At 57.8% G+C, this 12,363-nt stretch overlaps 1 protein-coding gene across 1 annotated transcript in view; it reads left to right on the plus strand.

The window, feature by feature from the left end:
* ARHGEF10L (Rho guanine nucleotide exchange factor 10 like) overlaps window positions 1–12,363 on the plus strand; it is a 141,227-nt gene that overhangs the window by 83,617 nt on the left and 45,247 nt on the right. Inside the window, exons 10-13 of the mRNA XM_044913815.1 lie at window positions 2,152–2,267; window positions 2,839–2,966; window positions 4,386–4,486; window positions 11,408–11,529. Of these exons, the coding sequence (XP_044769750.1) occupies window positions 2,152–2,267; window positions 2,839–2,966; window positions 4,386–4,486; window positions 11,408–11,529 (467 nt within the window). The remainder of the gene's footprint in view (window positions 1–2,151; window positions 2,268–2,838; window positions 2,967–4,385; window positions 4,487–11,407; window positions 11,530–12,363) is intronic.

The following is a 12,363-nucleotide window of genomic DNA, read 5'->3' on the forward strand; positions in this document are numbered from 1 at the left end:
CCCCCCCACCCCCCCCACCCATCCTGGGCTCTCAAGGCCCAGTTCTATGGTCACCTTCCCTGGGAGGGCTCGGCAGCAGCCCTCCTTCAGGGCCTGGTTTGCAGGGGATGTTAACAGCTGTTTGTTGAATGAAGGGAGGGTGCTGAGCTGTAGGGCTGGCAGGAAGGAGCTGGGCCGGAGGTCCCTTCCACAGGCTCTGGCTTCCATGTCCACCTGCCCACCGGCTCGGCTCTGTCCAGGGCCTGACCTGGGAGGGTACCTCCCTGGGTCTCGGGCAATTCTGGCAACTGAGAGGGTGGTGGCACCATGCCCTGTTGCCCTCAGAGGGCGGGGCTGGCCGGCTGTGCCTACTCCCAAGTACTGGGCCCCTTCCCCTGGGTCTGTGAGCAGGAAGGGATATTTCGCAGTTTCCAGAAGCCCCCAGCGAAGGGCCCCATTTGTCTTCCCCAGAGGCGCCTTTGGCCCTAGCTTGACTCCACCTTACTGCTCCCAACCACCTTGGGGCCCCTCCTTCACTGCCACGTTTCTCAAACGAGAGTACTACGTGGCCTGACTCCCTTCAAGGGGAAAAGAAAGCATTCTTGTTGAACCCTAGTTGGCCTTGAATGATTTTTTATCACATTGTTATTTGAATATGTGCAAATATAAGACTAGGTATGAAAAACTCGTGATGCTTATATCCCTTGAACAACCGTAAAAACAAAACAAAATCACAAGTGGGATAAAAAAGAAGCTACAAAACAATAAAATTCAAATTAACAGCATTCATTTAATGTGATGGATGATGTTGTTTTGCTGGAACCCAGTTGCTCATGATGTGGCTGTGGGCCTCTTCTGGGGCAGGTTCTTTTGAGATCTCTGTACCCCTCCCTTAGGGTGCCCTGTGGTGACCCGTGTTGCCCACCAGCTTACCCACTGGACTCACTGCAGAGTCTGTCTTTGCTCTTTTGGTGTGAGTGCATCACTTCTCTGCCAGGTCTTCCCTTGCTCCCTGCTCATTACCTGGTGACATTTGAGGTACTCGTGCTCATTACCAGAGCCCGTGGAAGCCCTGACACCATGCAGTAAAACATGGCCTGAAAGTCATTCTATCCAGGTGACTCAGGATGTACATCTGTTCTCCAGATACTCTTCTAAATGAAAACCCCAAATAAGCCCTCCCCCAGGGTTCCATAAGACCCCAGCTCGAGAGACCTTGGCCTAGAAAATACAGCCCAAATTCCCTAGCACGGCATTCAAGGACTTTCCCTCCTGGCCTGCTGCTCCTTCCTGCTCTGTCTCTTGCTGCCCGTCTCCCATGCCCCCAGTGCTACATTTGTATCATCCCCAGAGATCCGGGCATCCTCACTGTGCCCTTGCCCTGGTATCTTTCTCCTTAGTGCCTTTCATCTGTTGTGGTTCTTAATTGACTGATGCCCCTGTCTCCCCCATCCAGGTCATAAGCTCCGTAAGAACAGGGATCCTTTCTGTCTTGTTTACAGCTATCTCTCCAACACCTGGAATAGAACCTGGCACACAGTAGGTCCTCAGTACATCTGTGAACACCTTGCTGTTCGTGGGCTTCCTCAAGCCACAGTGCTTTGCATATGCTGTTCTCCTTTATGGCAGCAAGCCCACCACACGCCTGGCCCTGTGAAGGTTCCTCACTTCTTTTTTTTTTTTTTTTTTTAAAGATTTTATTTATTTATTTGAGACAGAGAGAATGAGAGACAGAGAGCATGAGAGGGAGGAGGGTCAGAGGGAGAAGCAGACTCCCTGCCGAGCAGGGAGGCCGATGCGGGACTCGATCCCGGGACTTCAGGATCATGACCTGAGCCGAAGGCAGTCGCTTAACCAACTGAGCCACCCAGGCGCCCAAGGTTCCTCACTTCTTGCAGGCACAGTTGGTTCTTAATCTTCTGGCCTCCTGTGACCCTTTGAGAGTGGCCTGGACCCCAGATGCTGGACTACCTGTGACTGGATCTGGGCCTCCTGCCCCCCCACCCCGACTAGGAACTCCACCAGGGCAAGAGCCTGGTAATGTCTCCTTCTGTGTCTGTAGTGCCGTATCTCTAGGGCGACAGGTCTTCTTTTATGCAGTAAATGGATGCTTGGGTCCTCGTTAGCCCCTCCTCCACCCCTGAAGTTGAGTTGGGTCTCTTCTCTGCCCAGATAAGGTGTATTTCGGCCCCCCGCGCCTCTTCCAGGAGCTGCAGGACCTGCAGAAAGATCTGGCTGTGGTCGAGCAGATAACCTTCCTCATCAGCACGCTGCACGGCACCTACCAGGTACCCAGCCCTGGCCCGGCTTTGTTGGGCTCTGGGCTCCTCCCTTGGGCAATGCCCAGATCAGCAGGCGGAGTGGGAGAGGGCTCCTGTCTTAGCCCAGGCCCCAGGCGTGCTCCTGGCTCCTGAATCCTACAGGCAGGAAGAGCAGCTAGAACTCCCCACTGCTACCTAGATGTCTGGTATGCGGCCTCTGGTTCGGGGGTGAAGCTCTGATTTGGGTTAAGTGGGGTCTGGCTGTGTGGTGATTGTTTTGTTTTCTGCACACTGAGCAGTCAGTCTCGCAGCCCCTTCCTGGACCTCACCCCAAAGCTGGAGAGGATGCTGGCTGGGAGGTTGTCCTTCTCACGGGAGGGGTACCAGCTGGGGTCTGAACGAGGGCTGGGAAGCCTGCTCTGGGCCTGCAGCCCAGGGAGCCGGCCGCCTGCTGTGGCTGAGCTGGGGGTCCCTGCTGAGCTCCCGGACCTCCCCAGCTCCTCTCCCCCCGGGGCCCCCCCGGATGCTCGAGGATCCTGTGTGGCTCTGGGGGAGCCAGCAGGCCAGGTGGTGATCTCACTGGCCTCCTCAACCCTAGAACCTAAACATGACCGTGGCTCAAGACTGGTGCCTGGCCCTGCAGAGGCTAATGCGGGTAAAGGAGGAGGAGATCCACTCAGCCAACAAGTGTCGTCTCAGGCTCCTGCTTCCTGGAAAACCTGACAAGTGAGATGGGGAGCGGCCACCGCTGACGGGTGGTGGGGGGACGTGGAGAGAGGGCACCTGGAGCGGACCCATTCATCAGTGTGGTCATGGGCGTGGGTGTATACACACTGCGGGCCCTGCCCAGCACAGCTCATTAGCCATTGAATGAATGAATGAATGAATGAGTGACTGGTTCATACTTGGCTTAAGACTATCCTCTGTTAGGAGATGCTCTGCTGTTGGTTGGTTCCATTTGTGCTGTGACCTTTTCCCTCACTCCAGACGGTACAGAGCCCTGGGACCAGGCCTTGGGTCTCCTCACGGACCCAGCCTCCCCCCAGCATGGCCCCTACCCCCAAATGCCCACCCTGGCACTTGTGCTCCATCGTAGACCCTCAGCTGATGTTTGTGGAATTGATGACAGGTCTAGCAGAGATAGGGAAGGCTAGCTCTGAGCCCCAGTTTGCAGATGAGGGCGGTGAGGCTCCAGGGGTTGTCGGATAGTGCCCCCCCCCGCCCCGGCCACGGAGTAGGTTCTGGGCTCTGACCTGAAGCCTAGACTGGTGCAGTGCGGTGGCTCACCACCCAGGTTTGACCTCAAGGATGGGGGGACGGTGGGGGGCAGAGTGTTACAGGCACCCTGGCTTCAGGGCTGGGAAGATCGGAGCACTGGTGTTTGAGGCAGGGCCCTGAGCCCAGGAGCCCAAGACACAAGGCTCCAGGCTGGAGTCCCAGAGGCAGAGAGGCAGGGCTCTGAGCTGGAATCCCAACCCGCCAATGTGCCATTCCCCTGCTGAGGGGGCCTCACACAGCCCCTTCCCGCCCCTGCACCCCTTTCTCCCTTGGGAGAGTTAGTGACACTGGCCCTGCCCGCCCCCTGGGATGGCCCCCCTCCCCGCCGCCCGGTGGAAAACAGACCCCAGAGGACCCTGAGGGGCCCTGCTGCTCCAAGGTGAGAGGACAGTAGTGTGACAACAGTGACCTCTAGCTGCCCAAGCCTGTCACAAGCCCATTCACTCATGTGTCCATTCTGCAAGTCTTTGCTGAGCAGCTGTACTGTGCCAGGTGCTGGGAGCAGGCCCGCGGGAGCCTGTTCCTCTCTGCAGACGCTCCCGGTCGGATGTGTACGTGTGTCTGACGAGGCCCGTGGAAAGCTGACCGGGGAGCCCTGGCCTCTTGAGTCGCTAGGCACCAAGCCCAGGGGCCAGGGGCTGGGCTGGGGAGCGTGGCCTGGTGGCTTTAGGGAGGGACCTCCATTCTGGGGTCACGGTGGGTGGAGGGACTCTTCCCCCAGGGGATGGAGGCTTTGGGGGGGCCACCAGGCTTTCTGGCCCTGCTTTGATGCTCTGCGCTGAGCTGGCACCACAGCCGGTGCCCGTGGTTGAGGGAAGAACCAGGCGCTTGTTCTGGGCGCTCACGCTCCTCGCCCTCTCGCCGCAGGTCCGGCCGCCCCATCAGCTTCATGGTGGTCTTCATCACTCCCAACCCCCTGAGCAAGATCTCCTGGGTCAACCGGTTGCACTTGGCCAAGATCGGACTCCGTGAGTAAAGCCCTGGGGAGAGTACCTCAGGGGACAGAGGTGCAGAGCAGGGAGGCTTGGGGTGTGCATGTGTGGATGCGTGGGGGCAGGGGGGCTTCTGAGTTGGAGGGAGGCGGTGCTGTGGAGGAACACGGGAGCCAGGGTTCTGAGTCCTGAGGCTCTGCCTAGTAACCCTGGACAAGTCACTGCCCTTGTCTGAGCCTCAGTTTTCCCGTCTGTAAAGTGATGGCAGTTGATGATGTCAATGAGTGGTTGTCAGGGCCCTGGGGGAGGGTGGTGAGGGCGTGGCTGCTGAAGGGCTTTCTTTCAGTGGGATGGAAATGTTCTAAACGTAGGTAGTGACGAATATGCTAGAAACCTTGATGTGAATACTTTAAAAGGGCGGGTTTTACGGTAACTGAATTCTTTCTCAATCAAGCTGTTACCAAAAGAAAAAAAACAAAACAATGCAGGTTAGAGTAAACTGATTCTCAACCAGGGCCTCTTTTTTTGTCTCATGCACTCATGGGTGACGTGACTGTCACCGAGCCTGGGGGTCAGGACTGCCGTCAGGGAGGGCCTCTGGGAAGTGACATCTGAAGCTAACAGAGATCTGGGCAAAGCAGTCTAGGCTTCGGAAGAGCAAGTGCAAAGGTCCTGCGGTGGCCAGAGCTGATGAATCGTGGGGCGAGAAGTAGGCAGGGGGAAGGTCGGGCAGCTTTTCCAGAAAGCCAGGGCGAGATGTATGGAACTCATTCTGAGCGTGATGGGCAACTCCTTGTAGCAGTGAGAGCTGGGCAGCATCCTGATCTGGTTTCCACTTGAGTGGAGGGCTCTGTCCACTGTGCCGAGAGGGCATGGGGAGGTGGGAGGAAATGGGGAGGAGGTGGTGGCTTTGGGGGAGCCAGGGTCAGAGGCCTTGATCTGGTGCTGACGTGGCAAAAGCCTCCGCTGGATGTTTCCAGGCGACCAGGAGAGCTGCAGAGGGAGGAGAGAGGATTTTAAGCGGAGACAGCCCCAGCCTTGGCAGCCAACCGCGGGAATTCTAGCCCCAGGGAAGGCTGACGTGGCTCTGGGCCGGCCCGCGGAGCAGTCCAGTCTTGGGCACGCCTGAGCTGATTGTACACCTGCTCTAAAAGGCAGGTCAGTCTCTGGTTGGAGGCCCGCCCGCTGCTCTGCCGAGTGGGGCGTGGCGCTGGAGGGAGAGGGGCCGGCGGGTGTGAGCCTCTCCTCTCTCGGCTGCCAGCAACGCGCTCATCTGATTCATCTCCAGTGACTTCGCTGCAGCAAAAGTTTTTTTTTTAAGATTTATTTATTTATTTATTTGACAGCGAGAGATGCAGCGAGAGAGGGAACACAAGCAGGGGGAGTGGGAGAGGGAGAAGCAGGCTTCCCGCCGAGCAGGGAGCCCGATGTGGGGCTAGATCCCAGGACCCTGGGATCATGACCTGAGCCGAAGGCAGATGCTTAACCGACTGAGCCACCCAGACGCCCCGCAGCAAAAGTTTTTAATGGAAGGAGAGTCATTGGAAATCTTATTTGAATGCCTGGATTCCCCTGGGGCTTGAGTAATTTGTTCCTTTTATTTTGCCAGGTTTTTTGTTTTTTTTTAATCTGCAGTGCTTGGTCAGGTTGGGCGGGGAATAATACGAGCCTGTTAGTAATAGAATATGTTAAAAACATTTATTCACAAAGGATGTGATTCCTTTCTTTCTTTCTTTCTTTTTTTTTTTTTTGTATTTCTCTTTTCCTGACTACCACGTATGGAGATCATAATCCACTAAACGTTGAAGAAAGAGAGAGCTGGACTGGGGGGTGCCTGGGATCTGGAATGGGGGGGTCAGTTCTGCCCCTAGGGAGGAAAGGGCAGGGTGCCCTGGGGAATCTGGGGACCTGCTTCACATCCCAGCGGGGCCCCTACTGTGCCGTGTGGCCTGGGGAAAGGCCTCTGGGAGGTGAGTCGGACTAGAGCTCCAGTGGTCCTCTCCCCTCTTACATTTTGGGATCTTAGGGCCTAGTGAAATGGATCTGGGCTGCCTGGGGTCAGTTTCCGGCTCTGTCCCTTCCCAGCTCTGTGATCTCGGGCAAATGATTTAACCTTTAAATGCCTTTCTCTATCGGAAAGTGGGGATAATGCCAGTGCCCCCATCACAGGGCTCTTGTTAACATACGGGAGACAGTGTGGTAGGCTCCTGGGATGGCCAGCGCCTGGCCTGTGGGAGAAGCTCCTAGGACAAGGGGGTGCCTGCATCTCACTGATGGGGAAGTGACTGGTCTAAGGTCGCACACGATTCAGTGCAGAACAGGGAAGGGACGGGCCACCCTCCCACCCCTCTGCCAATTAGTCTCCTGTTCATAAAGGCTCCAGGGAAGGGTTGCAGATGGAAGGCCCCAGAGAAGGAAGAGGCATGATTGTGGGCTTCCAGTGCTCCCTGCCTGTGTCCCTTCACCTGAAGCTCTTCAAGTGCTGCATTTGTGGCTCTTACAGCCCCTGGGTCCCTGGAGCCTCTCCCACTGCACCCCTCCTTATTCCCACCTTCCCAAGGACCTGGGCCAGGCAGGCTGCGGGCTGGTCCCAAGCTCACAGGGACACATCCTCACAGGGAGCGACCCGGGGGGCCCTCCCTTGCTGCCTCGGACTTGGCTAGTTGTCCAGCCCTCAGTCCTCACAGTGACCCCCTTGCTCCCCCTGACGACGATCCAGTGACGGATCCTGAGCATGGCCCTGAGCACGCCCCAGCTGTCCTTTCCACTGACTCTCAGCCAGTGCAGACATGGGCGCTGGGACCTGCCCAGGCCCTCAGGCTGCAGCAGTGGGTCTGCCCTTGGGAGCGGTGTTACCCCAGCTGGGTGACGGCCATTTGCTTGGCCTCCCTGGGCACCGGTGTCTGTCTCTCTCTCTGCGAGCCGGTGTTTGGAAAAGGAGGGTGCCCATGTCCCGCCAGCCCCCACGTCTGTGGCCGTGGCCAGTGGCATCTCCGTGGTGCTGGAGGTGTAAGAGGACCTTTGAGGGCAGCCTCGGATTTGGAACGTAGAGAAGGGCGGTCTGGGCTGCCACCCTGGAGTGTCACCCATAGCGGTGGCAGGAAAAGCACAGCACTGGGACTGAGCGTGGGAGGACTTTGGGAGGCAGGTCGGGATCGAGGGGCAGGGCAGGGCCAGCGGCTCAGCCTGGTGCAGGTGGGGTGGCCGCCCTCAACCCTGCGGTTGGGCAGACTCCTCACCTCCAGGACAGTGATCTCACTATTTCTTGAGGGCCTGGCATACACTAGGCGTTGAATCTTTTTTCCCTCCAGCGCGCACGGTGACCCTTGAATGGTTGGAATGATTTCCCCCATTTTCCGGAGGAGGCAGCAGACTCAGAGAGGTTCGGTTTCTGGCTCTGTGTCACACAGTGAGGGAGCCGGAGGCTGAGCTGGGATCAGCTGGGGCCCAGCTGCCACAGTCAGCCTCCTGCCGCGGGCGGGGTGGCTCTGGGGGCGCGGAGGTCGGGGGAGCAGAAGGGGCCATGGCCTGCAGCCCCGGAGCCTCCCCCGCTGCCCCACAGGGTGCTCCTGTGTTCAGTGGGTGCTGGCAAACAGAGCTGGGCGCTAAATAAGCCCCCACTTAATGTCAATTGGAAATCTCGGCTCTGCCGACAGTGCCAGTTCTTAAGGTCACTTATCCCAAGCGGGCTTTCAGTTTTCAACTGCAACAGCCTTCTAATTTGGTCTCAGCCGCCCTGGTTTTGTGACAGGAACAATGGCAGTGGCAGATGGGGAGCTACAACTCCATTTTCCTTTAACGTTCCCCGATCGCAGGCAGGGAAGGCACCATCTGGAAGGAGAAGGTCAGATCATTAAAAAATATATATCGTAATAAATTGCCAGGACCTGATGGGCTGTGGGTGCGGGGGGGAGGAGAGGAGCTCGGGCGGCGTGGTGATGGGGGGGCTTTATGTTCACGGGCCGAGCTCCAGGAAGGAGGTGGCGCCCCGGGGGGGCAGTTGCGTTTGAGCCGTCTGTTGGGCTCTCGGTGGTCTCCTTGAGAGCAGGGCAGACTCAAGTCCCACCCATCCGTATTCACCATCCAGGGGCTTGTCCAAGAGGCAGCGCAGCGTCGTGATGTCCGCACCTGCCCGGGGAAGGGTGCTGCCCCGCAGGGTGGGCTGTCTGGGCTGTCAGCCCGCGCTCGGTGCGTTCTCCGCCTCCTGGGCCCAGCCTTGGACGTCCCCCTGGCCTCCAGTTCTCCGGGTAGGAGAGGGATGCCAACACCCACCCCTCCTGGTGGCCCTGAGGATGAAATGAGGCCTCACGGGGGACAGAGCTTCGTAAACTGTGAGGTGTGGTGCACGTGCGCATTCCGTTATGATGGTGCTTGTCCTGTGCCGTAGCTGCCCTTTCCGCGACGGCCTCGCCTCCTTGGTGAGCTGTCCTTTCCTGGGATGCTGCCTCCAGGACCCGGGGGGGTGGAGGGCCCGACGCTGGGGGGTGAGCTCACTGTGCAGCCGCTGGACGGCTGGTGGGGTGGGTGCCCTGGGCGCGCGGGCCGGAGCTTCTGCCGAAGCAGGTGGTTCACGTCATAGTGCCTGCCGTTTTGCGGATGTCTTTCACTTCTCAGAGAGCATCCTCCCGTGCCACCTCGTCCCAGCTCCTCGTGCCACCACCGGCTGCCTCCTCTGGTGGCAGTGGCATTGTTAAAGGCCACGTTATTGAGGTTTGATTGACATTCCTCATACAGAACACAGGTGAGGTTGGGGAGCCTGTGGGCACACACGCACACAGACCAACATGCACACGCACACTCACGCACGTACAGGCACACTCGTGCACACACACAGGAAAAAGAGCCAAGCCAATAAAGGAGCCAGAAACTGTGTTCAGGGCCATGACAGACCAACAGGGGCTGAGACAGAAAGCGATGGAGGGGTGGGGGTGGGTGGTGGTCAGTTGAGGCCGCTCCCAGGAGGTGGACAAATAACCTAAGCCTCGGGGAGGAGAGGAGCCAGCCCTGGGGGTGGGGAGGACAGCGCTCCAGGCAGAGGGAACGTCCTGGGCTCGTTCGTGTAAGTGGCTGAGGAAAGCCTAGTGCAGTGGAGCCTGGGACCGACGGATGAGGCTGGGAGGGAAGGATCATCCTCACTGTCCTGGAAAAGTCTGGATTTGATTCCACGTGGATGGGACTCGAAGGACTGGGAACGGCGACGTCCAGTGGAAGTGTAGCAGGATGGCTCTGGCTGTCGTGGGGGGCAGTGGTTAGCGTGGGAAACCGGTCTGGAGGCCCCTTGTGACTGGTGAGCCCCCTCGGATGGAGCTGACCCTTGCTCGGCTGGGCCAGCTTGGGCCCGAGTCCCTGCTTCCTCCTGGCCACTGAGTAGCCCCGTGAGGGGTGGGAAGGCTGTCATCACGCCTCTTCTGTGGAAGACGTCTCCTCCCATCCCTGAAGCTCCAGGTGTCCTTGAGCTTGATGTCATTGCGTTGAGTGACCCCTCTTACCCAGGGAGCCCCATGCCATCCTCTGGCTCTCCTTCTCCGGGGCAGAGCTACCTCCTGGTTGTCCAGAGTCAGTCATGCCCCTCAGTCAGGTGGGGGGGGCTGGTTGCCAGGAGACAGCATTGGGGTCCGGCAGACCCAGGTCCTCATCTGGACTCTGCCACCAGCCATGCACATGACCTAGTCAATTACATCATCCTCCAGTCGGTCTCATTGTCCATAAAGGGAAAATCGTGATTCTCACTGAGCTTGGTTACTGTGAAAATGAGAACCCGGGACACCTGTAGGACCTGACATGTGCCTGTGTGTGGACACGCAGTGGGTGTCTTCTCCATGCTCTGCCCTGGCTGTCAGGGTTCCTAGAAGGTGGGCCCCATATGGAGCGCAGAGAAGGATGGGCTCTTGAACAGGGAGAATCCTCTGGGACGGATGGTAGTTTACCCGCTCACTCACGCCCTCATGTCATTCATCTTTTCAACCCGTGCTTGCTGAGCACTCACCATGTGCAGGCAGTGGGCTTGGTGCCAGGGAGACCTCAGCAAACAAGACAGGTCAGGTCCTGCTGCCCTGAGCTTACGTTCTAGAGACGTATGCAGAGAGACGGTGAACAAGGAGATAGACAAAGTGATTCTAGATTGTGGTGAAGGCTATGCGGGAAATAAGATGTGGTCTTTAGACTGGTTTCTGAGAGAGGGGGCCATCATAGCCAGGGTGGTCAGGGAGGACTTCTTGGAGGTGGTGGCGTGTGAGGGAGCCCTGACCCATATGAAGGAGACATTGCAGAGTGTGGTTTAGCAGATGCTCTTGAACACAGCGATGTCCAGATGTGAGTCCAGGGTCTGAGAACCTGCACTTCTCACAGACCCCTGGGGCCTCAGTGTCCAGCTAGACTGGGAACGTGGAGGCAGATGACCACCTGGGTCTCAGGGTGGGTCTCAAAGGAAGCAGGAGAGAGTCATCCTCTTGACCATACCATCATCATCAGAGCCAGGTGAAGAGCAGCACGTTTGTGTCACTTTGTCTTCTGGCTTGTTTTTGGCCATTCCCTGCCCCCGCCACCCCAGAAGCACCTCTAGACCTCTAGGTTAAGGCAGCAGGGCCTGGACTGTGCTCAGCATCACAACATTTTTGAAACTCTTTCTCATCTACTGTTTCACTGGATCCTCATAACGACCTCAAGACAAAGGTGTTTTTATGCCCCTGTCTCATGGGTGAAGAAATCGAGCTTAGAGTTGGGGGAATTTGCAGAAGGCTGCTCAGTGAGAGGGTGGGTGAGCCAGGACTCAACTCTTAGGTTTCCCAACTCGCTGCCTTGGACGCATGGCCATGACCATGGAGCAAGGCCGGTTTTCATCTTGGCTGGACAGGCATGGGGCTGGGGGTGGCCCCCTGGGGCTCGGCAGGGCTGCTCACTGCCCGCTTGGTCCTCGGATTCTGACCAGCTTCACCCGCCTCCTTCCTCTTGCTGTAGGGGAGGAGAACCAGCCGGGTTGGCTGTGTCCGGATGAGGACAAGAAGAGCAAAGCCCCATTCTGGTGCCCCATCCTGGCCTGCTGCATCCCTGCCTTCTCTTCCCGGGGCCTCAGCCTGCAGGTGAGTGGAATGGATCTTGCTGAGCCCACCACGAAGGTGGCTCGTGGGAGAACCAGGGTTTCCAGATTGTGCCCACAGCGGGAGAGGGCCAGGATACAGTCCCAGCTTCTCCACCTCTTACCGATGGAGTTGGTCAAGACGTTTTGGTGCTCTAGGAGTCAGCTTCCCCACCAAAAACATGGGGACAGATGCCCTTTGTGGGTCAAGTGAGCGGAAAATTCCGTGACTTAGAGCTAACAAGTAGCAGTGATCTCATCAGCTGATGGCATGGCTCCAGCTCAGAAGAGAGGCCGGAATATGCCTGAGTAGCTCCGCCAGACCGTGGGTTGGCCCCTGTCTGATGCTGCCAGGCAGGAGCAGGCTCTGGCCCCGTGGCCGTCATGCCTCCGTCTGTCAAGCACCTACTACATTCCCCCAGGGCTTTGCCACCACTCTCTTGTTTTGATATTTGTAAGAACCCCACAAATAGATGTTTCTAGATCTGTTTCCCAGGTTAGAAACCAAGGCTCAGACAGGTGGCGTGATTTTCTAAAAACACAGCCGGTAGTGATGGGTCCAGGAATTGGCACCTTGCTTCGCCCGACTCCACCACTAGCACGTTCCCTCCGCTGTCACCTGTCCCTGATGTCCCGCCCGTGCTCACCGCTCCCTCTGGGGGCCTTACTGCCTATCCTCCTCCCTAGGAGAGGAGCTCATGTGAGCTCTGGGGAGGGGGAGGCACAGGCTTGGGACCTAGATACATAAGCCCTAAGAGACAAGCTGACTGGGCTGTAGATTGGGGCTCCAAACAGTGAAAAGTGCATACCCTGGAGATGTCAGTTCAGCCGTGAGTTC

The sequence above is a fragment of the Neomonachus schauinslandi genome, chromosome 4 (assembly GCF_002201575.2).
Source record: "Neomonachus schauinslandi chromosome 4, ASM220157v2, whole genome shotgun sequence".
Lineage (NCBI taxonomy): Eukaryota > Metazoa > Chordata > Mammalia > Carnivora > Phocidae > Neomonachus > Neomonachus schauinslandi.